We start from the raw sequence: 25,781 nt of genomic DNA, 5'->3' as shown, positions 1-25,781 counted from the left end.
TTTTTTTGTATTTGACAAAATATTCTCAGAGAAATGTTAATATGTCTCACTATGATTATATGTATATTTATCTTTTCCCTTATAGTTCTTCTGATTTTTGCTTTATGTATCTTGTTTCTGATGGTTTATGACACCTATCTTCTTTGTGGATTGTACCTTTTATCATTAAAAATATTCATCTTTGTTTCATTTAAAAATAAATTAAGTAAAAAATAAAAACTCAGTATTTTCTGTTTTAATTTATCTGATTTATGAAATACAGTTTCATTTTGAAAAAGGAGAGTCTCGGTTCTTTTGTATTTTTGCAGTTAGACAGAGCTTTCTCACTTGCTCTTTTTAAGAAAGACACTACTATTTCATAATCATTCTATTCTTGAGAGTTATTCCAAAACAGAAGTAAAATTCTGTGATGTACAACAGAATAACTTTCCCTTCTGCAAAATAATTTTGAGCCAGGACAGCTGAAACAGTAAGAATGAAGTGAGCCATAACACCTCCTAACACTTTATCTGCACATCAGTGGGCCTGTCTCACTGTTCTACCAGGGTTAGAGGCAGAGAACTCTTTACTCCCCTACGCAGTTGTTTATTCATCCTTTCATCATAGAGAAGAATGTACCAGAAGGCTTTTTAGAATATCCAGTAGAATAATCAGCTTAAAACAAGTGCCAAAGGAAACAGGAATAAAACAAAGAACAGAAGAAAACTTTTAAAAATTGAATTATTAGCCTCAGAAATATCTGCATATAGTCATAAAAGAATAAGCTGTTTTTTTAAAAGCAAAAATAAAGATTATTCTGTAAGTAGCAACATTTTAACAATATAAAATAATCCTTATTAAAAATTATGATATTAACATTATTCCCTTGTCATTATTATAGATATTCAGAAAGTTCCTAGTTCTCTATGCTCTTATTTTCATTATCTTGCAATAAGCATAAACGAAGCTTTAAAATTGTACTGGCCAATTTTTTATATACTTACATGCAGTATCAGGATATACATAGATATAATGATATAGGATTCATTATTATATTCTCTTTCCTTTTAATTTTTTGAGTAGAAGCCATTTTAATAATAACAACACCTTCATATTACTTTGAGAAGATAAAACTTCATAAAATTATAACACAGAGCAACCATAACATATTTTTAGGTTTCCTGCTACTTTTGTACTAAATAACGTTGCCATATTTTTCGATCAAAGAAATGAAGTAACAGTAAGTTCCATAGGAAGATTTTTAACTAGTACGGAGCTAAATTTAAAAAGAAAAATTTAACTTCCCTTCTATTTAATAGTTTTTGTGATTCAAAATAACTGCTCTCTAAAAATATCTAGGAAGACTGACAATGAGACGCTACTAAGGAAGGATTGGTCCAAGCAGATATTTTTAAATACCATAATGTCTATATAATTAAAATAGTGTGGCACTCACACATGAATGAGATAAATAGTAGAAAAGAATGTAAGTACATATGAAAATTCAATCCACAATAAAAGTGATATCTCAAGCAACTACAGCAAAGACAGACTTTACAGTAAGTGATCCTGAGACAACTTGTTACCCATGTTGAAAAAGATAAAATTAGATCAATATATAAAAGAATAAACTGCAAATGGATTAAAGTTATAAATGTAAAAAGATAAAATAAATTTTAAAATAAGATTTTAACTAAAATTTAAGTAAAATTAAAGTGTAAAAAACACAAACATAAAATAAATAAAGATATAAACTTAGGTGAATTCTTATATAGCTTGAAACATCCCATTGTGTAAGGATATTCTGAGAGAGAAAGAATATGGCAAGTAGAAATGAGCCAGCTTAACAGATCTTCAACTAGACAAATCTAGAAAAAAATTAACCCTCAAAACAAGAGTGATGGATTATAATTCATTAACTAAGAAGCCATGAGTCTATAAAAGCTTTCCAAAATACATTAAAATGCTTTTTAAATACAAAGGGGGATAAGGAAAGCTTTTCCTTACACTAGAATGTCAACTAACAATAAAGGAGCACATCACCACTTTGTAACCATGAGAGCAGCAACTTATTAAACAGAGAATTATCAAAGGAAGCCAAAAGCAGTGGGTAGACTATCTCATGAGAAACAGGGTATTTACATATTCTAAAACTATCTTACCACAAATTACTAACTACATAAGAAATAATTTGTTACTTAACAGCAGAGAAACTTGGGCAAAACAACCTTAACCAAGTGACTAAAGCTGACATCACTAGCAACAAGCTAAACCAACACCATGTGCTCCTAGGATGCAATGAAAAGAACACAATGTAATTTTTGTAGCTGTTGTTCAGTGGTTCAGTTGTGTCCGACTCTTTGCAACCCAACAGACTGCAGCACTCCAGGTTTCTCTGTCCTTCACCATCTCCCAGAGTTTCCCTCCTAAAATACATAACTAAATCTAACCAGGAAAAAAAAAAATCATACAAATCCAAGGCCACCTATCCTATCCTATCCTAAAAGCCTTCAGAAAGTTTCAAAGTGAGGTCTACTTTGGCACACTCCAACATCCTGTTTCCAGCACCCCCTCTTCAACCTTCTAGATCTCCAGGATCTAGGTGATGCTCACATTGAACTGAACAGACTGAAGAGAAAAGACACTTTTTCTAGTTCAAATAATAATGAGAACTAAAAGAAATACGCTTTATTTTCTAAATCATTACATCAACTTGTATCTAATCACAGTAAACACAATGAATTTTTTAAACCTATAAGAAGGATTTAATTTAAAAAAAAAAAACCTAAATCTCCTATAACTTAAAAAAAAAACTAATCTGCTGGACGTCGCTGGTGGTGCGGTGGTGCAGAATCCACCTCGCAATGCAGAGGATGCCGCTTCCATCCCTGGTCTGAGAAGTCTTACAAGATCCCATATACTGCAGAGCAACCAAGCCCACGTGCCACAATTACCGAGTCCACACGCTCCGGAGCTCGCACGCTGCAACATCTCTCGTGATGCAATTCAGATCCTGCGTGCCAACTAAGACCCGGCGCAGCCAAATAAATAAATGAATATTTTTAAAGAAAACTCATCTGCCAGTCATAACCACACACCTAATTTCATCCCTATATGAAACTGAAACTATATCATTTACATTTGCCTATTAGGTAAGATTTTAAAAGCAGTTAAAAATTATTTCTGATTTCATACACACTAATTGCCCATGACTTCTAACTGTAAACAGTTTTCAGTCTGCCTACTGTTCAAGACTAAATATATCTTCTAATTTACAACAAAAATGAAACTTTTAAAAATACATACCATCATCATCTTTGCTTTCTAGTGGAACACTCCAAGCTATTAGGTTTCTTGCTGTACGACCCTCCTCTGCAACTATTCTCCTTACTTTGTCATGACTATTGGAGCGCTGGAATGAAGCCTATGCACAGGTAAGAGAACAAGCATTGGTTTGTTAGTCAACATACAAAATATAATTGGCAAACAAATTCATCATTACTCTTCTTTTCTCAGAAAGAAAACAGTTAAAACTAATTTGGGATCAGAAAGGTGCTTAAACAGAAATAAGAGTAAGTCACAGATCTTTTTCTAGTTCTAAAATTTTACAAGACTGAATTTTACAACTTTAAAAATAAATCATTTTAAGAATAAATTCAACCTAAGATTTTAAAAAGTGTCCTAAGGAGCACAAACACTGCTGTGTAACCATTTCAGTACCACTCCTCATTATGTATCAACAGGTTAAGACATAGTTTTTACAGACAAGCTACATATTTTCTTTGAAAGCTCTCCACAACATAAAATGTTTTTCAAGAGGTCTGTTTTTTCCCTATGGTTAATGCTAAACTAAATCTTCACTCAGTTGTAAATTTCCACTGCATAATTTTATCTCCAAGTTATTGAGAATCTAAGCAATAATTCTTATAAACTTACAAATTTAAGCTGCAAAATTTAAAATTCTGCCCTCCTGCACACAATGGGGTGTGTGTGTGTGTTCTTGCTTTCTCTAGTCCCAAACAGCTGAAAGCAACACTAGCCTACAGGTTCAGCCACACCAAGACCCTGGACAAATGGAAGCCAAGTCCTATAACATAGAGCAAATTACCTTCCCACAAATGAACACTATACCAAAATAGTCCACTTTTCTAAGCCAAAAATCTATGAAAATAAAAGAGCTCTAAAGCATCCCTATGAGCATAAGGATGCAGCCTCCTTGCCCAATCCTAACTCCATGTGGGCAATCTACTGCCTTCTGAAGAGAGTTCCCTACTGGGTCCAGCCCAAAATCCTAGTCCAACATTAATGGTGCATTCGTCTTCTCTTCTGGTTCTTGCCAATCTAACCTCTTAGCATCCTTGGAATCCTTAGGCAACAACACATTTACTGGGCAATTACTATGTGCAAAGCACTGTATAAGACACTGAGAAGAATACAAAAATGTATGGTAGTACGATGACAGAGGATGAGACAGCTGGACGGCATCACCGACCCAACGGACATGAGTGTGAGTAAGCCCCGGGAGCTGGTGATGGACAGGGAGGCCTGGCGTGCCGCAGTCCACGGGGCTGCAAAGCGTCGGCTGAGCGACTGAACTGAACTGATGCTGTGCGGTGCTCAGTCTCTCAGTCATGTCCTACTCTTTGTGACCCCATGGCTGTAGTCTGCCAGGCTTCTCTGTTCATGAGGATTCTCCAGACAAGAATACTGGAGGGGGTTGCTCTTTCCTTCTCCAGGGGATTGTACCAACCCAGGAATTGAACCGGGATCTCCTGCACCACAGGTGGATTCTTTACCAGCGGAGCTACTAGGGAAGCCCATGTGGTAGACTTGTCTTCAAAGAATTAACAGTCCAAATTACAGAACCAAACCCATAAGAGCAAAAAATAACATATGGATTAATCAGTATGGTATCTAGTCTCCAGAGATGCCCCACTTCCCCTCAATAAACTACTCGTCCTGATGTTCCTATCTTTGTATAGTCCCCTCCCCTATGCCCTGGCTCTGTGACCTGCTTTTTTGACCTATAAAATGAGGTGGAAGTGACACAGCTAATTTCTGAAAATAGGTCATAAGAAGCTTCACAGTCTCTACTGGGGTCTCTTGGAATGCTCCCTCTTGGGATATTCACTCTGGAAATCCAGTCATCAAGCTATGAGAAGCCAAAGTTACCAGGAGAGATGGCACATAAGGGCGGCACTCTGGCTGACAGCCCCAGCTGAACTCCCAGCTGACAGACAGCATCCACTGAGCCATCCTGGACATTCCAGCCCAGTCAAGCCCCAGGTGATGGCTGCATCCCAGCACTCCAGGCACCCCCGGGCAGAAGAACCACCTAGTCAACCCACAGAATCATGACAGATAACAGGAAATATATATATGCACACTAATCCACAATATACACATCTGTGTTTCTGTATTTATCTGTATAGAGATATTGAAACTGAAAGATATTGAACCTCTCACTTCAATCCTGCACCACAAGTTCATTTTAGCCTTCCCCTTTCCTTATTTGTAATTTATTTCTCCATTAGTAAGAAACCCAGCTCTTATCATCTAAAATATATTTACTTATCTGTTCAATACTAATATATATTATATAGTTTCAAAGAAAGGTGGCGAGGGGGGGCGGGATTCCCTGGCATCTAGTCCAGTGGTAAGGACTCTGTGCTTTCACTGCTGAGGTGGGTGGTTTAGTCACTAAGTCATGTCTGACTTTTGCAACCTCATGACTATAGCCTGTCATGCTCCTCTGTCCATGGGATTTTCCAGGCCAGAACACTGGAGTGGGTAACCATTTACTTCTCTAGAGGATCTTCCCAACCCAGGGATCGAACTCAGGTCTCCTGCACTGCAGGCAGATTTTTTACCAACTGAGATACCAGGGAATACCCTTCACTGCCAAGAGCCTGGGTTTAATCCCTGGTCTGGGAACTAAGATCCCACAAGCTTCGCTGTGCAGTCAAGAAATAATAATAAAAAAAAAAGTTTCATAACTGCTAACCCATATCTCTGTGAGAAATTCATTTATTAGCAAGATTATATTTTTATACAGGTTTATCTTTAGCCTTACAGGATCCAAAGTACTGGATTTTGTGTTTCCCTTAATTACTTAAATTAGTTGTTTCCTTCATTAAATCGTTATTTTCCTTAAATTACTTAAATTGCTTCTTCTCATCTTCACCCTTTCAGTGTGGTTACGCTACATACTTACATTACTCTTTATGTTTTGGGTTCTCCTCACCTACTGGCTGATTTTAATTGCTGGCTTATTTGGGAAATACGTGAAAGAAATGCAACAAATTATTCTGAAACAAAGGAACTTATTAATGAGAAGTATGACTTTGAAAATTGGGAAAGGAGTACATCAAGGCTTATACTGTCACCCTGCTTATTCAACTTAACATGCAGAGTACAACATGCAAAATGCCAGGCTGGATGAAGCACAAAGCCGGAATTAAGACTACCAGGAGAAGTATCAACAACCTCAGATTATGCAAATACCAACACCATTATGGCAGAAAGCAAAGAGGAACTAAAGCGCCTCTGATGAAGGTGAAAGAGGACAGTGAAAAAGTTGGCCTAAAACTCAACATTCAAAAAACTAAGATCAGGCTATCTGGTCCCATCACTTCATGGCAAATAGATGGGGAAACAAGGGAAACAGTGACAGACTTTATTTTCTTGGGCTCCAAAGTCACTGCAGACGGTGACTGCAGCCAGGAAATTAAAAGATGTTTGCTCCTTGGAAGAAAAGCTATGACAAATGTAGACAGCATTTCAAAAAGCAGAGACTTCATTGCTGACAAAAGTCCATATAATCAAAGCTATTGTTTTTCCAGTATTTATGTATGGATGTTAGAGTAGGACTCGAAAGAAGGCTGAGCATCAAAGAGTTGATGCTTTTGAATCGTGATGTTGGAGAAGACTCTTGAGAGTCCCTTGGACTGCAAGGAGATCAAACCAGTCAATCCTAAAGGAAATCAACCCTGAATATTCATTGGAAGGACTGATGCTGAAGCTGCAGTCTAATACTTTGGCCGCCTGATGCCAAGACCCAACTTGTTGGAAAAGACCCTGAGAGTGGGATAGATCAAAGGCAAGAGGAGAAGGGGACAACAGAGGATGAGATGGCTGGATGGCATCACCGATTCAATGGACACGAGTTTGAGCAAGCTCTAGGAGATGATGAAGGACAGGGAAGCCCGGTGTGCTACAGTCCATTGGGTTGCAAAGAGTCACACACAATTGAGCAACTGATAGTAGAAATGCCTTTCAGAGAAGAAAAAAGTCACCATATGCTAGGGCAAGGGCTCACAAGCAACTTCTACAATAAACAATTTACATTTGAGAATGAGCTGTAATCAAGATACCTTTTGCCCTTAAGTACTTCAATGTGTATTTCATATATCTAAAAGATACTCCTTCATATAACTACACTATGACTATCAAATCAGAAAATTATCACTGATCCAAATTATCTAAATTACAGTAATTATTTAAATTTCACCAACTGTTCCACTAATGCTTTTGACAGTATAAAGCTGACAAGAGATATAAGCTCAATTATTTCAGGAGCTCTACAAACTCCAAGCAAGACAAATACAAATACAAAGAAAACCATGCTGAGACTGACCACAGAAGAACTGATGCTAACCTGAAACACAGGGAAAATTTTAGAAGCATACAGAGAAGGGGGGGAAGCTCACCTTTAAAGAAACAACAGCACAATAAGATAGACAGCTCTGCATTGTCCGGACAGCTATAAAATAAATAATCTATAATAAACAAGTCACTTATTACTACCCATTCAGTAAGATAGTAGGGTCAAAATCTTGACTTGAGTTCAAGAGAATGTTGAGTAAGAAAATGGAGACAGTAAGTATTAAAAAAAAAAACTTTGAGTATTGTAATAAAGGTGAACCGAGAAAGAAGAAAGCAGAAATGAACAGAGAAGGTTTTTTAAATGAGTGCCAGCGTATTTTTACACTGATGGGGATGATCCACAGAAAGTGAAACTGCATATATAGGGGAAAAGGGAATAATCAAAGAAGACAAATCTGTGAGTAACAGGAATTCAGGAGTTCAGCTTCAGCATCAGTCCTTCCAATGAATATTCAGGGTTGATTTCCTTTAGGATTGACTGGTTTGATCTCCTTGCAGTCCAAGGGACTCTCAAGAGTCTTCTCCAACATCACAATTCAAAAGGAATTCTGAATTTCAGAATACATAAATGAAACAACTAGCTCAAAATACTAGGAAAACAAAGACTGTTCTCTTTCACTCTAATACTGCATTATAAAGTTAACCCAAATTTTCCTCTCCAGAACTTAACTTTTGATATTTTTAAAATAAACACCTGTATCCACATTTCTTCATTACTCTGACCTTACCCTGGATATACACATGACATCTACTTATATGACTCATAAGCTTTCACTGAAACTCATTAGTTTGTGAACAATGTTCCAGCTCCATTCTGTGCAAAACACTTGAATCATCGCTTTTCTGTTCCCATATTTTCCAGTCAATGTAATATCATAAAATCGCTTCCTTTTGCTTAAAGACACCTCCCAATGATTATTAGCTTTATATAACTTAGGTTGGCATTTATCATTTAGATTAGCTAAGCATTGTTTTAACCAAGAAGTATCACTATTCTTTTCAGGCCAGATGACTTTATGTCAATAAGTCACCTACTTTTCATCTCTTTTTCAGATAATTGTCTCATGCAATCAAAGAAAATTGATTAGGTAAATATACATAGACATATATCAGACATATATATAAACATATATAGACATATATCATAAAATTTACTATCATATTCTTTATAACTCAAGAGTCTTCATAAAATAGTGAGTTTCTCAGAACTAAAATGACAACAACATAGTAATGTTGCAGTACCAGAAAACATGAAATCTAGCATTTTCTTTTTCTATAAACATTTCAGTTCTACTACAAATTATGAGGTTAGTTCTTTTATACTTAGTACACATACACACATTCAAAGAAAAACCACCAGCTCAGGACTGTCATCATTCTTAATTCCAATACTTTATAAAGAAAAACATTATAACACTCATCTTTCTACGACACATGATTGAAAACCATTTTTAAGTTTAAAGGACAGCTGCCTTCTGCAACATAAGCTGAATGAACTCTTTTCAGTAAAAACTCATATACTTTGATCAATTTTAGTAATCCTATTCTTATAAAAAAAATCTCAGTAGTAACTTAATATAATTTTAAACTTTTTAATTTAAGCATCAGGATTTGAAAAGCAATAAATGAGTCCGAGATACTCCATAATATTCCAGATGTCTATTTCAAATAGTATTTTCATATAAGTTCTTTTCTTCCAAGAGATTCAAACAAAATATATGTATTTTCATCCAAAGTCACAGTGTGCCACCTAGTGCCATAAGGAGATTTTACAGAGGCTTGTTCAAATACTAAATGTTTCGATAAAAAGTATACACATCAGTCTTGAGGTAAAGTTTTTAAGTTTGACTCTTATAGTATATTACCTAAGAAAGCAAGTGTTCAGAATGTTTACCAAGAAATGCATATACCTCTTAGCAAGACTAATGAAGCAAAGAGAAGAAACAAGGCAAAAATTATCAATACCAAGAACAAAAAGGAACATCACTAAGATTGTAGAGCCTCTACACATCAGAAAGATTAAAGGATGTTATAAATGACATATGAATTTGAAAATTTTGATGAAATGTACAAATTCCTTGTAAAACACGATTTAACCAAATCTTAGCATAAACTCTTGGGGCTTCCTGCATAGCTCAGTCAGTAAAGCATCTGCCTGCAATGCAGGAGATCTGGGTTCAATTCCTGGGTCGGGAAGAATACCCTGGAGAAGGAAATGGCAACCCACTCCAGTATTCTTGCCTGGAGAATCCCATGGACAGAGGAGTCTGGAGGGCTGCAGTCCGTGGGATCTCAAGAGTTGGACATAACTGAGTGCTATCTTTCTTTCTTTCTTTCTTTCTTTCTTTCTTTGGCATAAAAGGAAATGGGAAAAATCTGAGTATTTACTAAAGAAATTTAAAATTTTTAAATACTGAAGAAATTTCATAAAAGAAAATTTAGGCTTAAATGGGTTTCACTGGTGAATTCCCTTAATCACTGAAGGAGAAATTATACTAAATTCTTCCAGAGAAAAAAATGAAGGATTGAATCTCAAGTCACAGAGTCACTCATGACCCTGAATATTAGAACCTAAGAAGACAAGAAAAGTAAATAACCGGTTCAAACTCCTTCAAAAGTAACAATGTGAACTTTTACATTACATATACCTACACACACACACCTGCAAACTGAATTCAGTTAAAACATCACAACCAAGTTGATTTTATTTCAGGAAGCAAGGCTGGTTTAACATTTTTAAATCAATGAATTCAATCCATCATGTTAACTAAATAAAGGAGAAGAGTTTGATGTTCTTTTCAATAGATGGAAAAAGCATGTGATAATCCTGGATACCCATCTATGATAAAAATTCTTCACAAACTTCAGCAAATACCATATTAAAAGATACAATCTTGGAAGAGACAGGATGCCTACAATCACCACTTCCATCATCATGATACTGAAATTCCTAGTCCATGTAATAAGGTGAGAAAAAGAATGAGAGGGAAATTATAAGGTGAATCTAGAATAGCTTGTTAGACTAGAAAGTACAGAAGGACTCAAAGAATAACAGAAACATGAAAAGATACAAGAGCCAGTGTGAAGGAACTTCCACCAGCTAAGTCAAGGACAATGTGAGCATCAAAACAAATGGTAGCAGTAGACCGTAATATTAAATAAAATTAAAAAATCCAAGAAACCTGAAAGGCAGGCAGACAGATAGATAGGCATGTAGATAACTAATAATTATCATCAGTGAATGCTAAAACTAGTGGGTAGATGGTTTGATGAGTTGCAGGATATTTACATAGCCTCAAATTCTCTTTCAACAAATAACATACTACTTTCAAAAGACAAAGCAAACTTCAAAGAGAAAAACCTGACCATACCCTATAATAACCAAGTGATCAGAGTCCACATGACCAATAGTAGGACAAACTGACATCATACGCTTCCTGATATGATATACTGAGAACACCATTCTGTGCCATGCTGCCGAAAACACAAAATCTGAGTCTGTAAGAAGAAGAAAATATGACCCAAACCAAGTGACATTCTTCAAAACAGACCTGGAAGAACTGCCCTGTGTAAGGGATCTGACGCACCTCTCGGTGCTCCTCCCCACAGGCAGGACGCCACACCCTTTCTCTCTGGGTGTGTGCCTCTGCCTTGCTTCCATCTGAAATAAGCTGTTTCTCTGTGTGCTCTCCCATTTGCTGTGCTATGTCTCTAATAATAAACTCTGTACCTATTTTTATAGCTTTTATCTTCTTGAGAAATTCATTTTTCAACAGGCACAAGAGCCACAGCAAGTTTGCTTCTAGCCGCTAGCCCTACATGTGGTCTAGTAGATACAATTCCTGGTTTTCACCCAGGCTGTAGGTTAAAGTGTCTGCCTGCAATGCGGGAGACCTGAGTTCGATCCCTGGATTGGGAAGATCCCCTGGAGGAGGAAATGGCAACCCACTCCAGTATTCTTGCCTGGAGAATCCCATGGATGGAGGAGCCTGGTGGCCTACAGTCTACGGGGTCACAAAGAGTCGGACACGACTGAGCGATATATGGGTTATGGGTTGTTCAGTTGCTAAGTTCTATCCGACTCTCTATGACCCCATGTATCGCAGCATGCTAGGGTTCCCTGTCCTTCATTATCTCCCAGAGTTTGCTCAAACTCATGTCCATTGAGTTCACCCAGGCTACCCAGGTTCATTTCCTGGGCAGGGAACTAAGATCTCCTCACACCACCACTCACTGCTGTCTCCTCATGATCAAAATATTCTTAAGTGGTTCATGGAAGAGTAATATGCATGTATTTATGAAAAAGTGAAAGAGTTAGTCACTCAGTTGTGTCTGACTCTTTGCAACCACATAGGCTGTAGCCCATCAAGCTCCTCTATCCATGGAATTCTCCAGACAAGAGGACTAGAGTGGGAAGCCATTCCCTTCTCCAGGAGATCTGCCTGATGCAGGGATGTGTCTACAAATAAATGTACACGTGTGTAGCTATATATGTATATGTCTTTGTCTGTATATGTGATTTTTCTTTTTGGCCATACCATGTAGCATGTGGGATCCTGGTTGACCAAGCAGGGATGGAACCTAGACCCCTGACAGTGGAAGCACAGAGTCCTAATCACGGGACCACCAGGGAATTCCCTGTATGTGATTTTATATGTGTGTGTATGTATGTATGTTTTATACACACACGCATATGTAAAATAAAAGAGAGAATATGAAAAAGAAAAAGAGGCAAAATTAGCAATTGGCAAAGTTAGTAGAAGAATATCAGAGAATTATCTGTACTCCTCTTGCAACCTTTCTTAAATCTGAAATGACAGGAAAATAAAAGGTCCTAAAAATAATGATAATAAAGGATGATATTGTCACAATCTTCAGGTATAGAAAAAAGTCTTAATGGGGGATACAAAAAAGCACTAATCATATAGGAAAAAAATGATGAAGTGAACTTCACTGAAACTAAGAACACATTCTTATATTAAAAAGACATCATTAAAAGAATGAAAAAGCAAGCCACAAAGAAGATATATGTGTAAAAGTAACAAAGGTCTTATACCCAGAATAAAGAACTCCTTATATCGATTAGAAAAAGAAAGATAACTCAACAAGAAAATGAAAATTGAACAGGCATTCACAAAAGATATATAAATAACCAATTATCATATGAAAAGGTACTCAAAAGTAAGCACTGAAAATATTAAAACATTTTAAAATACATGACAATACCATGTGATGGCAAGGAGTTGGGCAACTGCTTGCACTGCTGACAGAAAGTTAAACTAATATACAACCACTTAAGAAATCTGGTATTATCTAAAAGCACAAACCAGCCTGTTTACCTCTCTAGCCTCATCTTCCATTACTCTTCCTGTCTGCCATGCTCCAACTCCACTGACATTTAATCAGTTCCCTATAGCCACCAAGCTCCCTCCTAATTCAGGGCATTTATATAAGATTTTCTCTTCTATTTAGCATGTTCTGCCACTCTACAATGCACATTTATTGGCTTCCTCCCCAGCATTTACTGACAACATCTTTTCTAACAGTTCAGTTTTTATTGGGGTACCATGTAATTCTATGAAGACTTACAAGACCTTTTAGAACTAACACCAAAAAAAAAGATGTCCCTTTCATCAGAGGGGATTGGAATGCTAAAGTAGGAAAGTTGAGAGATACCTGTAGTAAAAGGCAAGTTTGCCCTTGGAGTACAAAAAAAAGAAGGGCAAAGGTTAACAGTTATGCCAAGAGAACACACTGGTCAGAGCAAACACTCTCTTCAACAATACAAGAAATGACTTCCCACATGGATTCCACCAGATAGTCAATAGCAAAAACTCAGACTGATTATACTGTACACAGCCAAAGATGGAGAAGCGCTATACAGTCAGCAAAATCAAGACCTGGGGCTGGCTACGGCTCAGATCACAAGCTCCTTATTGCAAAATTCAGACTTAAAGTGAAAAAAGCAGGGAAAATCATTAGGCCATTCAAGTGTGACCTAAATCAAGTCCCTTATGATTATATAAGGACTTGCCTGGTAGCTCAGACAGTAAAGCGTCTGTCTACAATGTGGGAGACCTGGGTTCAATCCCTGGGTTGGGAAGCTTCCCTGGAGAAGGAAATGGCAACCCACTCTAGTACTCTTGCCTAGAAAATCCCACGGATGGAGGAACCTGGTGCAGGCTACTGTCCATGGGGTTACAAAGAGGTGGACACAACTGAGAGACTTCACTTTCACTTTCTATGATTATATGGTGGAAGTGACAAAGAGATTAAAGGGATAAGATTTGAGAGACAGAGTGCCTAAAGAACTATGGATGGAGATACAAAACACTGTACAGGAGAAGGTAACCAAAACCACGCCAAACCAAAGGAAATCCAAGAAGGCAAAGTGGCTGTCTGAGGAGCCCTTACAGTAGAGCTGAGAGAAGAGAATCAAAGGCAAAGGAGAAAGAGAAGGATGTACCCCACTGAGTGCAGAGTTCCAGAGAATAGCAAGCAGAGAGAACAAAGTCTTCTTAAGTGAACAATGCAAAGAAAAAGAGGAAAACGATGGAATGGGAAAGACTAGAAATCTCTTAGATATCTAGGGAATATTTCATACAAAGATGGGCACAATAAAGCACAGAAATGGTAAAGACCTAATAGAAGTGAAAGAGAGCAAAAGAGATGGCAAGAATACCCAGAAGAACTGTACAAAAAAGGTCTTAACAACCGGATAACCACAATGGTGGTGTCACTCACCCAGAACCAGACATCCTGGAGTGTGAAGTCAAGTGGACCTTAGGAAGCAATGCTGCCGATAAAGCTAGTGGAGGTGATGGAATTTCAGCAGAGCTGTTTAAAATCCTATAAGATGATGCTATTAAAGTGCTGCACTCAATATGTCAGTAAGTTTGGGAAATCCAGCAGGGGCCACAGGACTGGAAAAGGTCAATCTTCATCCCAATTCCCAAGAAGGGCAGTACTAAAGAATGTTCAAACTACCAGACAATTGCACTCATCTCCCATGTTAGTAAAGTTATGCTCAAAATCCTTCAAGCGAGGCTTTAGCATTATGTGAAACTGAAAACTTCCAGATCTTCAAGCTGGATTAGAAAAGGCAGAGGAACCAGAGATCAAATTGTCAACAATCACTGGATCATAGAGAAAGCAAGGAAATTCCAGAAAAATATCTACCTCTGTTTCACTGACTATTCTAAAGCCTTTGCCTATATCAGTTCAGATCAGTGGCTCAGTTGTGTCCGATTCTTCATGACCCCATGAACTGCAGCATGCCAGGCCTCCCTGTCCATCACCAACTCCCGGAGTCCACCCAAACCCGTGTCCATTGTGTCAGTGATGCCATCCAACCATTTCATCCTCTGTCATCCCCTTCTCCTCCTGCCCTCAATCTTTCCCAGCTTCAGGGTCTTTTCAAATGAGTCAGCTCTTCACATCAGGTGGCCAAAGTACTGGAGTTTCAGCTTCAACATCAAGCCCTCCAATGAATTCAGGACTGATATCCTTTAGGATGGACTGGTTGGATCTCCTTGCAGTCCAAGGGACTCTCAAGAGTCTTCTCCAACCCCACAGTTCAAAAGCATCAATTCTTCTGTGCTCAGCTTTCTTTATAGTCCAACTCTCACATCCCTACATGACCACTGGAAAAACCATAGCCTTGACTAGATGGACCTTTGTTGACAAAGTAACATCTCTGCTTTTTAATATGCTGTCTAGGTTGGTCGTAACATTCCTTCTAAGGAGCAAGCATCTTCTAATTTCATGGCTGCAATCCCTATCTGCAGTGATTTTGGAGCCCAGAAAAATAAAGTCAGGCATTGTTTCCCCATCTATTTGCCATGAAGTGTATGGATCATAAACTGTGGAAAATTCTTAGAGAGGTGGGAATACCAAACCATCCTACCTGTCTTCTGAGAAACCCACATGCAGGTCAAGAAGCAACAGTTAGAACCTTACATAAAGCTGATAGGTTGAAAATTAAGAAAAGAATACAACAAGGCTGTTTATTGTCACCCTGTTTATCTAACTTATACGCAGAGGTCATCATACAAAATGCCAGGCTACATAAGTTACAAGCTGGAATCAAGATTTCCAGGAGAAATATCAACAGTCTCAGATATGCAGATGATACCACTTTAATGGCAGAAAGCAGAGAGGAACTAAAGAGCCTTTTGATGAAAGTGGAAAAAGAGAGTGAAAAAAGCTAGCTTAAAACTCAATATTAAAAAAACTAAGATCATGGCATCCGGTCCCCTCACTTCATGGCAAATAGAAGGGGGGAACATGGAAGCAGTGGCAGAGTTCTTCTTCTTGGGCTTGAAAATCACTGTGGATGGTGACTGCAACCATGAAATTAGAAGATGCTTGCTCCTTAGAAGGAATGTTACAACCAACCTAGACAGCATATTAAAAAGCAAAGACATCACTTTGCTGACAAAAGTCTGTATAGTCAAGGCTATGGTCTTTCCAGTAATCATATACAGATGTGAGAACTGGACCATAAAGAGGGCAGAGTGCTGAAGAATTGATGCTTTCGAACTGTGGTGCTGGAGAAGACTCTTGAGAGTCCCTTGGACTGCAAGGCAATCAAACCAGTCAACATTAAAGGAAATCAGCCCTAAATACTCTTTAGAACTGATGCTGAAGCCCCAGCTCCAATACTTTGGCCATCTGATGTGAAGAGCCGACTCATTGGAAAAGACCTTGATGCTGGGAAAGATTGAGAGCAGGAGAAGAAGGGAGTGCCAAGAGGATGAGATGGTTGGATGGCATCACCAATTCAATGGACATGAACTTGGGCAAACTCTGGGAGAAGGTGGGGGACAGGGAAGCCTGATGTGCTTCAGTCTATGGGGTTGAAAAGAGTCAGATGCAACTTGGCAACTGAACAACAGAAAAAACCACCTCCCCGTCAGGGTGCTTACACGAGCTCTCAAGCCTCACCCACCAGAGCACAGAGAGAAGATGCAAGAAGAACCACAATCCCACAGCAGCCAGAACAAAAACTACAGTACAGAAAGCTAATCAGGATGAAAAAGCAGAGAGTATGTCCCAGATAAAGGGATAAGACAAAACCCCAGAAAAACAACCAAATGAAGTGGAGATAGGCAACCTTCTAGAAAAAGAATTCAGAATAATGATAGTGAAGATGATCAAGGAATCTGAAACACAATGGAGATATAAGAAATATTTACCAATGGAGATATAAGAAATATTTACCAAAGACCTAGAACTAAATAACAAACAACCAGATATAAACCACACACTAGACTAAGGAATTAATAGCAGAACAACTGAGCCAGAAGAACGGACAAGTGACCTGAGGACAGAATGGTGGAAATCAGTGCCACAGGACAGAATAGAGAAAAAAGAACGAAAAGAAATGAAGACAGCCTAAGAGACCTCGAGACAACATTAAACACACCAACATTCACATTATAGGGGTCCCAGAAGGAGAAGACAGGGAGAAAGGACCTGATAAAATATTTGAAAATATAATAGCTGAAAACTTCCATAACATAGGAAAGGAAACACTCAACCAAGTCCAGGAAGCGCAGAGTTCCAGGCAGGATAAACCCAAGGAGGAACAGACCAAGACACATAGTAATCAAACTGACAAAAATTAAAGACAAAGATAAAATAGTAAAAGCAAAAAGGGAAAAATAACAAATAACATACAAGGGAACTCCCATCAGGTTATCAGCTGATTTCTCAAGAGAAACTCTAAAGCCAGAAGGGAATGGCACAATATATTTAAAGTGATGAAAGGGAAGAACCTACAACCAAGAATACTTCACCCAGCAAGACTCTGTTCAGACTGATGAAGAAATCAAAAGCTTTCCAGACAAACAAAAGTTATGAATAGCTAACTTTTAAGTTATGAATAGCACCATCAAATCAGCTTTACAACAAATGCTAAAGGAACCTCTCTAGGCATAAAGTTCCTTCTTTAGGCAGGAAACACAAGAGAAGGAAAAGACCTACACAAAATAAACCTAAAACAATTAAGACTGGTAATAAGATCATACATATGGATAATTACCTTAAATGTAAACAGATTAAATGCTAGAAGAATGGACAAGTGACCTAGACTGGCTGGGTGGATAAAAACATGTGCCTGTATGCATTTCCATTTAACCACATCACTCTACTTAACCCCTCAAATTATATGTAATTATTTTATATTGTTAGGTCAATCATGTTTCCATTGTAACTTACAAATATAATTATCTTTTATTTTTGTGTCTGGCTATTGATTGTGAAAGTTGTTTTTAAAAAAAGTTTTACTATCATGATTATATAACTATTACTCAATACCACTGTATTATGATTGGTCAACAGAAAATAGTAGAATTCTATATCACTAAAGCTACCATTTAATAGAAAAACTTCTAATCACTTTTTAAAATCAAGATATATACCAGAATTACCTTGGAATTTTTTGAAAAATACAAATGCCCAGGTATAGCTTTTTTTCTACAAAGCTCCAGATGTGTTTCTAATGAGCAACCATATTTAAAAACTGGACTATATGATGATCTTTCATCTAGTTTGTTTCATTTTTTCTATTTCATATTCAATGCTCCCATTTCATTTAGTTTGTTTTCCAATTTCTCTCTTTTTTTTTTATGTTCTTTCTCAAGCCTTTATCAAGCATAGCAGAAATACATAAATACATAAATATTATGTGTAATTATATATTTTAGAAAACTTATGACTTTTTTCCTAGCTAAAAAATTTATGACATTTTGATTCTACCTGTTTGATTTAGTCTGAACAGAATGCTAGATATCTAATTAAAAAAACAGATACACAACAAAGGCTTACTATATAGCATAGGGAACTACAGCCAATATCTTGCAATAACCTATAATCAAAAATAATTTTAAATATAATATTTGTATATGTATAACAGAATCACCTTCCTGTGTAACTGAAACACTGTAAGTCAACTACACTTCAATAAAATATATACATTAAGAAAAAAAAAGAGTTTGCATTCTGAACCACATAAACATTGTACAGTGGTAAAGAACCCACCTGCCAACCCAGGAAACATAATGAGATGCAGGTTTGATCCCTGGGTCAGGGAGATCCCCTGAAGGAAGGCATGGCAATCCATTCTAGTATTCTTGCCTGGAAAAATTTCATGGACAGAGGAGCCTGGCAGCGTGCAGACCATAGGATTACAAAGAGCAGGACAGGACTAAATCGACTTAGCAAGCATGAAACATTGTATGTAATATTAAAACAAAGCAAATCAAAAAGAAATGTCAAAAAATCAAAGAGAGAGGCTTCCCTGGTGGCACAGCGGTAAAGAATCTGCCTGCCAATGCAGGAGACGTGGGTTCGATCCCTGATCCAGGAAAATCCCACATGCTGTGGAGCAACTAAGCCCCTGTGCCATAACTACTGAAGTCCATGCATCCTAGAGCCTGAGCTCCATAAGAGAAGCCACTGCAATGAGAGGCCTGCACACCGCCAACTAGAGAGTTCCCCACTTTCCACATAGAGAAAAGCCCATGCAGCAATGAAGACACAGCACAGCCATAAATAAATAAATCAAATAACTTTTTGAAAGACTAAAAAGAGGCTGAAAACAGTGGAATAAATTTTTTCAGAATACTGAGAGAAAATTTTCTCAATCTAGACTTCTACATTGAGCAACACCATCTTTGAAAATCAGGGCAGGAAAAAAGACTCGGACAAACAAAAACAGAGCTTAGGACTGAATGGCCCTCACTGTAAGAAATTCTCAGAATGTAAAAGGCAGGAGAAAAATGATCCCAAATGACAGACTTTACAAATTTAAAACTCAGAACTTATTATTTATGTCTTTAAGATATAAAAGAAACTGGGGTGTGGAATGGGGCAGGATGAGATAGGAAAGGAAAATATAAGTAGATATAATCCTACATTTACACCCAAAAGAGGAAGTTCCTGCCCTAAGCCCTACACTTTAGAAGATTACACCTATCAAAGTACCAAAACATCAAAAATGTCAAAACAAAAAGATAGCAAGTAACTAATTGAGTATATAGGAGTTAATAGAGAGGGATTCACACACTGAACTGAGGCCTCCCCACCCTAAAAGAAAACAGAGGAAGAGAAGGAAGAAGGCAAAGCACAGCCTCTGTGCTGGGAAACCAAGATAAAGATATCTAATTTTACTTAAAAATGGCCACCCCCCATTTCCCAAAGAAGTCTCTAGGCACCTGATTAACCCATAAACCTGTTTCCTCCTTCTCCTGGGTTTGAGTAAGATAGTTTGAGTAGATACTGAGAACTGCCTGTAAATCTTGAGTTTAAAAAGTAGAATATGGGGAAGGTGAACTCATCTGCCATGTGTTTCTAGGGAGTTTCACCACATTAGTGCCCATCTGAGATTCAGAGACCGTTCTGGCCAAGCTTCCACCCTGCCAACCCCAGGGGCAGCATTTCTCCTTTAAAATCTGGCTGAGCCCTGGGTAAGAAAGTAGGTCAAGCTGCTGACATAAACTAACTTATAACTTTTTAAGAGTAACACATTAAGAAAAAAAGCTAACTTCCATCTGTATTCTCGCCCTAGGTCATACAAATGTTAAGAGTGAGAGTCTACGGCTCTAGGGTTGAACAGTACACTCACTGTCAGTTACCTTAACTGCTGTGCTTTATAACATGTGTTCCATAGAGTATCTTGCAGGTAACAAATATTACATCAAAAAGGATGATGAAAAAAGAAAAGAAAAAAAAAGGATGATGAATGAAAAACAGAAGGAAGGAAAGGAGATAGGAGGAGGCTAAAAAAACTAAGGTTAATGCTCAAGGTAAATTGATCACTTACCATCATTTTTTAATTCCTTTCTATGCCAAGAAGCTCATTTACCACACAAACCCATGGAGTATGATTCCTATAATAAAAAAAATATAGAGTACATACTATTAGCCATAACACTGTCATAAAATCATATTTGTTTATAAAAAGATAAAACTTTCATTCCCATTCAGTTTCTCATTCTATTCAACAACAAAAAAAACATTACTCCTTTCTATTTCATTTGGTTATACTATAGCATGTTTTATGCTGAACAGTACCTCAATGCTCTCCAAAAATAATTAAATGAAAGAGAAAAAGTATTAATTACATAAATAGTCTCTGATATCCTAATCTGGAGGCTTCAAACTTTTTTTACTATCATCTATAAATACGTACTTTATATTGAAACAAAGTTTCATGAAGTAACATTTACCTCTATTGTGAGAGATGCACTCTAATATTTCCTACTCTATTTCATTATTTAAATACTGTTTTCACTGAATACTGTTTCACCCACTAATGAATTCCAACTCAATATATAAAACACTGTGTAATCTCTCCTAGGAAAGTTCTCCTAGAAACTTTTCAACAACTGAGATTTGATCAGAATATCTTAATTATAGATTACCTACAGGTCTACACAGAACAGATTCTACTTTTCAGGGAACCTATCTAATGGTGGTCAAATCTTCATTCAAGAAATCCAAAGCTAGGAAACTAGATTTTAAAAAAAAAAAACCAAGAGGACAAAGAAATTGCAAGAAACAGTGGCTTAATCCTGTAAGAAAAGCTGCTGAACAAAGAAAATAAGCAGCAATTGGAACCCAACTTTCTGGGACGACGGCCTCGGTCACTTATCTTCACGAAGTGAATCCACTTCCTTTTAAATGCAGCACTTCAAATGAAAACGTGTGTTCAAACAAAAACTTACATACAAGTATTCATAGCAATGTTATTCCTAATATCGAAAAAGTGGGAACAACCCAAATGTCCAAAAACTGATGGATAAATAAAATGTGCTATATCCATTTAAGGAAAACTTATTCAGCCATTAAAAAAAGAATAAAATGCTTGTACATGCTACAACATAAATGAATCTTAAAAACAAGATGCCAAGTGAAAGAAGCTGGTCATAAAAGACCACACATTACATAATGCCACTTATATGTAATGTCTAAAATGGGCAAATCCATAGAATCAGAAAAACAGATTATTACTTGCCTAGGGCTAGAAAGTTAAGAGGAAATGGGAGTTACTGCTAATGAGTACAACATTTCTTTTGGGGATGATGAAAATGTTCTAAAATTCAACATGGTGATTGCACAACTCTGTGAATATACTAAAAAACACTTTTTAACTGGGTGATTTGTTGGTATATGGGTTATATCTCAATAAAAATGTTACATTTTAAAAAATACACCACCTCTATTCACTACTCTCCAATGCCTCTACGTCTCATTCAAAGTCAAAGTTCCCACAGTGGCCAAACTCCCCACACTCTACATCCTCATACATCTCTGACCACGTCTCTTACTCCTTTCTTCTCTGGTGTTCTTTCCAGCTCAGCAACATGGCCTCTTTAAGTTCCTCAACATGCCAGACACACTCCTGCCTCAGGTCTTTCTTTACACTTTAAAGTCCTCATCTGGAATGCTCAAGACTGACTCTATTTGCCCACATGTAACTTTCTCAGTGAGGCCTACCAAAGCACTCTTTTTTAAAATTGCAATCTGTTTATCCAGACTCCCACTACTGGCACCCCCTATCCCACTTCTTCTCTAGAGCATTCATTACTTTTATACTATGGTGTACTGTCCATCTCTCCCTGCAAGAAAGTTAGCTGCATGATGATCTTTGGTTTGGGGTTACTGCTATAGCCTCAGAATATAGAAGTGTCTGGTATCTGAGAGGCATTCATTAAATACTTGTTTACTAATGAATGAAACCCATTTTAAAGAATCTTTGCTCAAAATGTTCCTTTCTTCTCACCCTATACATACTCAAAGCCTACCAATTCATCAAGACCAACTCAAAAAAGTCATCTTCACGAAGCCCATTTTGATATCCCCAGCTGACAGAGATCTTCATCTGAATTCCCAGACTACTTGACCTATAATCATCATTTCCGAAAAGTAGGGAGAAGTGTGATACAGTAGAAAAAGTGTACGCAAGCACTGGAGTCAACCAAATCACTGGTCATGTGACTATGAGAAGTTATTCAACCTCTTCAAATATCAGTATTCTAACCCATAAAAATGAAGACTAGATTGCTTACCCAAGAGAATTTTTTCCACACAAAGACCTATGTACAAATATTCAAAGGGGCTTTACTCATAATTTCTCCAAACTGGAAACAACCCAAATATCAAAAAGAAAAGATAATCTAATCTTGGTACATCTGTACAGTAGAACAGAGAGCAATACAAAGGAATGAATATACAATAAAATAGATATCTCAGACAGTCTGCTTGGAAAAAGAAGCTGGATGCAAAAGAATACATTCTGAATGATTCCATTTATATCAAGTTTTAGAACATGCAAAACTAATCCCAGGTGGAAATATCAAAAGAGAGTTACCTCAGTTGGAGGGGAAGGGCTGGAAAGAAGTACAAGGGAACTTTCTGGAAAGATGGATTGTGGTAGCGGTTCATGATCATGTATAACTGTGTTCTTACTCACTGAACTGCCCACTTTAAAAAGGTGGGCATACTTTTTGTAAATTATACCTCAGTAAAATTGATCAAAGGACACACAGTTTAGCGGGGCAAGAAATGAAGGCTATCCTTAATTTAAAAGGTTGTTAGGAGGATTAGATGAGAAACACTTCTACTGAAATCAGCACGACACAGTGAGAAAGACAGCAGTAATATGGGACTGAATCTCAATTTAGCAAATTATTATAGCTACTAATTGCATAACCTTTCACACAAGTCATGAATCCCCTCAGAACTTCAGTTTTCTCTTGAGTAAAGAGAACTGTATCTACTTTACAGTTAAATGGTAACACACTAGAGTTTCTACTAGTTAACACAATATCGGTTACATAACAAGTCCGCAAATGGTTTTTTAAATAAGACATAAAGACCAGCACATAATAGATGCTCAACTGGTGTTATATTCTTTTCCCCATTTCCTTTGGATGACAATTTTCTCTTCTATTACATTTTAGAATCTTGAAAGACAACATCAGCATTTCAGTGATCTTCCTTTTCCTCTATTTAAGATAGTTATGTTTAAAATGCTAGGCACTGAACAAAGATTTTTAAGGAAAGGAAGGAAGTACGCTGGCTTGTTGATTAAGCAGAATTACCTCTTTTGACCTTTTTCTTTTGGACATTCCAGAATCAATTAGTGAACTTTCCAATAAAGACAGCTGTAGGCTAGATACCAAAAACTTTTTAAGGGAGACACAAATTTATGTATGAATATTACACGATCCATATGCACTGAAAAGATTGGAAATAGAAAGAAGCAATGTGGAGCCTGGTGGGAAGACTCTTACATAACAAACACTATAAAGAAAGATCCACACAGTCAGAAGGAAAGCAAAGAGAAGTGATCAGGTGGGAACCCACACCTGAAGGAGGGGACACAGAAGTAGGGGAATTGCTTGGGTTTGGAGGTCCTCTTTGGAAAGAGAGGGGTTTGAACCACATATTGGGCACCCAAGGCCTAGAGTCTGAGACTAGAAAGAAAAATCTCCTTCGCTGGTGTGCACACCAGTGGGATTGGCAGGGAAGCTGTGAGAAACTTGAATTCCACTCACTAAGGGCAGGCATACACTTGCTTCCTTGCTCCCAAAACAAGGCAGAGGAAGCAGACTGAGACTACCTGCAACTCTAGCTGGTTTCCACGACCACCCCAGTGCACGTCCTGGCCCATCTTGCTCCACCACACAGCTCCCCACCAGGCTGAAGGTCGACACTGTCAAGGGGAAGGGCACAGGTGAGGGGATGGTGCTGACTCAGACCCAGCTCTGCATCTGAATAAGGCAAGGGCAGCTATTACTGGCACTCCCAGAGGCAGCAGATGTGGAGCAGTGTGGACTCTGATGTGCCAAGACAGCCCCAGCGCATGCCCCAACCCACGCTGCGTGGCTGCTCCAGACCCTCTTGCTCCAATGAAGCTCTCTTCTGGGGAAGGATGCCAACGCTGAGAGAGGAGAGAGCATACACTAAGAGGGAATGGAACCAGTTTGGACCCACCTCAAGGCTTCTGCTCCAACACCTTGGTGTGTCCTCTACTGAGCACAAAAATCCTGGCTCACACCTGGTTCTGACTCTTGCTCCTCCTTCTACAGCCCCACCTCCCACCACAGTGACAGCTGCCAGCAAATTTGGGGTAAGATGTGACTTGTGCTCACTTCAGATCCAGCTCTCCCACCAAAGCCAATAGGCTCACACAGACTGTATAAGGACACACCCACAAAAGGATACCCCTTTAAGATCACTGCAGTTAACAGTTTCACCTAATTTTACAAAGACAGAGAAATCTCAGCAAAATGAGAAGACAGAGAATTTATTTCAAGTGAAAGAAAAAGAAAAAAAAAACAAAAAATATAAACAATTTATCAGGAAAAGAGATTAAAACAGGAATAAGAATGCTAACTAAATTGGGGAAAGAATAGATGAACACAGAGAGCGTTTTAACAAGGAATAGAAAACATAAAAGAACCAGCTAGATCTTAAGAATGTAATAAGTGAAATTAAAAAAAAACAAACTAGAAGGAAGTTAAGAGCAGAGTAGGTGATGCAGAAGATTTCACAAGTTATCTGGAAGATAGAAAAATGGAAATCACCCAACCACAACAGTAAGAAAAAAAAATTTAAATCAGAACAGTTTAAGCAGCATCTAAGAAAACATCAAGTATACTGAGATTTGCATTATAGGGGCCCCAGAGGGAGAAGAGAGACGGAAAACATTCAAAAGTGTATTTGATAAAATTATGGCTGAAAACTTTCCAAACCTGAAGAAGGAAACAGATAATCATATATAGGAAGCACAGAGGGTCCAAAACACGATGAACCCAAGCAGACCGACACCAAAACATATCATAATTAAAGTGGCAAAACTTAAAGAGAGAATTCTAAAGGCAACAAGAGAAAAACAGAGTCATATACAAGGGAACACCCATAAGGCTTCTGTAGAAAGCTTGCAGGCCAGGCAGGAGTGGCAGGAAATATTCAAAATGCTGAAAGGGAAAAATTAAGATTTTTTCCTAGCAATATTATGAGTCAGAACTGAAAGAGAGATAAAGAACTCAGACAAGCAAAAAGTAAAAGAGTTCATCAACTAAACCAATCCTAAAAGACATGTTATAAGGTCTTCCCTAGGTGGA

At 37.7% G+C, this 25,781-nt stretch overlaps 1 protein-coding gene across 5 annotated transcripts in view; it reads right to left on the bottom strand.

The window, feature by feature from the left end:
* Window positions 1-25,781, bottom strand: part of SCAPER (S-phase cyclin A associated protein in the ER) — a 400,938-nt gene that overhangs the window by 362,016 nt on the left and 13,141 nt on the right. For 4 of the 5 annotated variants that reach the window (XM_020886983.2, XM_020886986.2, XM_020886987.2 and 1 more), the window contains exons 2-3: window positions 20,471-20,537; window positions 3,286-3,403 (exon numbers count right to left, since the gene is read on the bottom strand). In XM_020886983.2, the coding sequence (XP_020742642.2) occupies window positions 3,286-3,403; window positions 20,471-20,476 (124 nt within the window). In that variant the 5' untranslated portion in view covers window positions 20,477-20,537. Of the gene's footprint in view, window positions 1-3,285; window positions 3,404-20,470; window positions 20,538-25,781 lie in introns of those variants that run through there. The other variant, XM_070477616.1, reaches the window with a different exon arrangement.

This window comes from Odocoileus virginianus, chromosome 16 (genome assembly GCF_023699985.2).
Source record: "Odocoileus virginianus isolate 20LAN1187 ecotype Illinois chromosome 16, Ovbor_1.2, whole genome shotgun sequence".
In the NCBI taxonomy this organism is placed as follows: Eukaryota; Metazoa; Chordata; class Mammalia; order Artiodactyla; family Cervidae; genus Odocoileus; species Odocoileus virginianus.
Note: the sequence above shows the minus strand (reverse complement) of the source record. Positions and strands in the feature narration are given on the sequence as shown.